Source organism: Staurois parvus, unplaced genomic scaffold (assembly GCF_062004578.1).
Source record: "Staurois parvus isolate SC_StPar_1 unplaced genomic scaffold, SC_StPar_1.0 ptg000475l, whole genome shotgun sequence".
Classification (NCBI taxonomy): Eukaryota; Metazoa; Chordata; class Amphibia; order Anura; family Ranidae; genus Staurois; species Staurois parvus.
Window position 1 is genome coordinate 4714808 of NW_028318271.1, and position 2693 is coordinate 4717500.

Sequence of the window (2693 nt, forward strand, 5' to 3'; positions counted from 1 at the left end):
ATACATAGATACAGAGGCAGAGTATCACTTTATAGACTGTTGGGTTTTCTCCCCTTCCAAAACATCCTAAAACGTTATAATAAAAAGGATAAAACCAATGCAATGCATACCATTCTTACACTAATTTTTCTGAAGAGGTGGTTCACATGAGGAAAGGCAATTTACAAGATGTCAGGTACAGTACAAGACGGACACAATGCTTAAACATTTCTCCTGTTTATTAAATGTGCAGTACATTTTGAGCCTTGACACATCTCCCAGTGAGAATTTGTTCTAACCGGTGTAACATTATCAAATCCTTGTTCGCCGAGCTTCAGAATCTCTTCAATAAGCAGATCCTACTGGAAAGCATTTGCCCGGACAATCATTCATAAATAACCCACAAAGGCCAGGTATCCAGATCAAGAAGACAAAGAATAGGATGACAAATCTTACATTATTCCATATAAAAAAAGATGATTAAGATTTAAAAGGTGAAAAAGTTACATAAATCCAGAGCATAAAAATAGAACTGTCCCCTGAGAGATAAATCCCTAATGAGCACAAGACATAAATTAAAGGGCGTCTTTGTTTTGTTTGGCTCATTTTCTAGTACTTCATTTTAAAGCGGTCATTCTCCTTGCAAAGGGCTAGTTGAGAAAGGAAGGTTAAAATTCCTCTTCTGAGTTTTTACATCTGGATTCTTTCAGCTGGAGGAGCCTTTCGATGGTTTCATTGACCGTGCGTTCACCGTGCACCTTGTTATCTCGTGTGCGGATGTTTACGGTTTCGCTGGTTTTCTCCTTCTCTCCAATCACTGAAATACAGAAGAAACAGCTGTAATGGTGTAGAAGGAGCTACCCCTAGAGTGTCCCGACTGTCAGTGCAGGAAAATTATTTCTTTCTGGTGAACTGGAATTCCTAGAAAGTCGGGCCATGCGTCTAGGGGCTTCCACAGGGCAAAGACAGTCAGATGGCACAAGGCATATGCTTTGCACAGCACAGTTATGTTTGTATAAATTAAGAAGGAGCTCCAGTCTCCCCCCAATTAAAAGACAGCAGCTACAAATACTGTAGCTGTTGACTTTTAATATAAGGACACTTACCTGTCCAGGGATCCATCGATGTCCTCACTGGAGTAGATTCTTCAATCGTTTTGGGTGCACTGTAGCTGTTGACTTTTAATATAAGGACACTTACCTGTCCAGGGATCCATCGATGTCCTCATCAGAGTAGATTCTTCAATCAGTTTTGGGTGCACTGTAGCTGTTGACTTTTAATATAAGGACACTTACCTGTCCAGGGATCCATCGATGTCCTCACTGGAGTAGATTCTTCAATCGTTTTGGGTGCACTGTAGCTGTTGACTTTTAATATAAGGACACTTACCTGTCCAGGGATCCATCGATGTCCTCATCAGAGTAGATTCTTCAATCAGTTTTGGGTGCACTGTAGCTGTTGACTTTTAATATAAGGACACTTACCTGTCCAGGGATCCATCGATGTCCTCATCAGAGTAGATTCTTCAATCAGTTTTGGGTGCACTGTAGCTGTTGACTTTTAATATAAGGACACTTACCTGTCCAGGGATCCATCGATGTCCTCATCAGAGTAGATTCTTCAATCAGTTTTGGGTGCACTGTAGCTGTTGACTTTTAATATAAGGACACTTACCTGTCCAGGGATCCATCGATGTCCTCATCAGAGTAGATTCTTCAATCAGTTTTGGGTGCACTGTAGCTGTTGACTTTTAATATAAGGATACTTACCTGTCCAGAGATCCATCGATGTCCTCATCGGAGTAGATTCTTCAATCAGTTTTGGGTGCAGGTGTCGGCATCTTCGGTAAGGGAAACTAGCAGTGAAGCCTTCCGGCTACTCTACACCAGGATTCCATGAACTCCAGCGTTCCACCAGAGGTTTCTAAGGGGTTCCTAGAGCAATGATCAATTTGTGCCTCTCAGATAAGTTCCCACGGACCTTTTTACCTATCTGTAAGGAGAATTCTCCCCAACGGCCATCACACCGACGAGTTGTAGATATAGTAATTATTATAAAGGGCTCCCTGATATTAGGAAGTTATTTCAAGAGTCCCTCTAAGTTGAAAAGTTTGAGAAAGGCTGCCCTACACCCTCCCCAACCACCGGTCCCCACTGTGCGTACGTCCATGGGTGCCCAGGCAGCTGATGTAGCCATCCAAGGATTTGAAATCCCTGGTCTTGTCCCTCTTCTTTTCTGTCGGGTACTCAGATGGATCAGAGCGATTCTGATTGAACAGCACTAGCACACATAGATAATCGCTCTGATCCGTCGCGGTAACCAAGCACAAAGAAGAGGGAGATGAGTGGGGATTTGAAATCCCCAGATCATTATATTTGCTGCGTGGGAACTGACAGCTCATCAACCACACAGGTAGGTATAGCAGGGACCTGGAGGGTGGGAAGGATGTAGGGTGTGAGTTCACCTTTTCATTTATTTTCAGAAAAGGTGAAGCAGAAAGCCAGAGGCAATACAATGCTTTTGCCCTTGCAAAATTAATTAGCTGCAACGCTCCTCAAGACATGAAGAAAAAAGCGCAGGCTGCATTTTTGGCAGCACAGTTGTTGCTGCATCACGGAATGTGCTTTAGGCCTCATGCACTGAACGTTTTGAATGTTTAGAGGCAGAAAAAAAAAACACTGCCAAAACGGCCAGGAGCAGCAGCAGTTTGGCAG

General features: G+C 43.0%; 1 protein-coding gene across 1 annotated transcript in view; it reads right to left on the reverse strand.

Annotated features, from left to right (window-relative positions):
• Positions 1 to 200: 200 nt before the first annotated feature.
• Positions 201 to 2693, reverse strand: part of TARS1 (threonyl-tRNA synthetase 1) — a 90515-nt gene continuing 88022 nt past the window's right edge. Inside the window, exon 19 of the mRNA XM_089689454.1 lies at positions 201 to 796. Coding sequence (XP_089545580.1) covers positions 648 to 796 — 149 coding nt within the window. The 3' untranslated portion in view covers positions 201 to 647. The remainder of the gene's footprint in view (positions 797 to 2693) is intronic.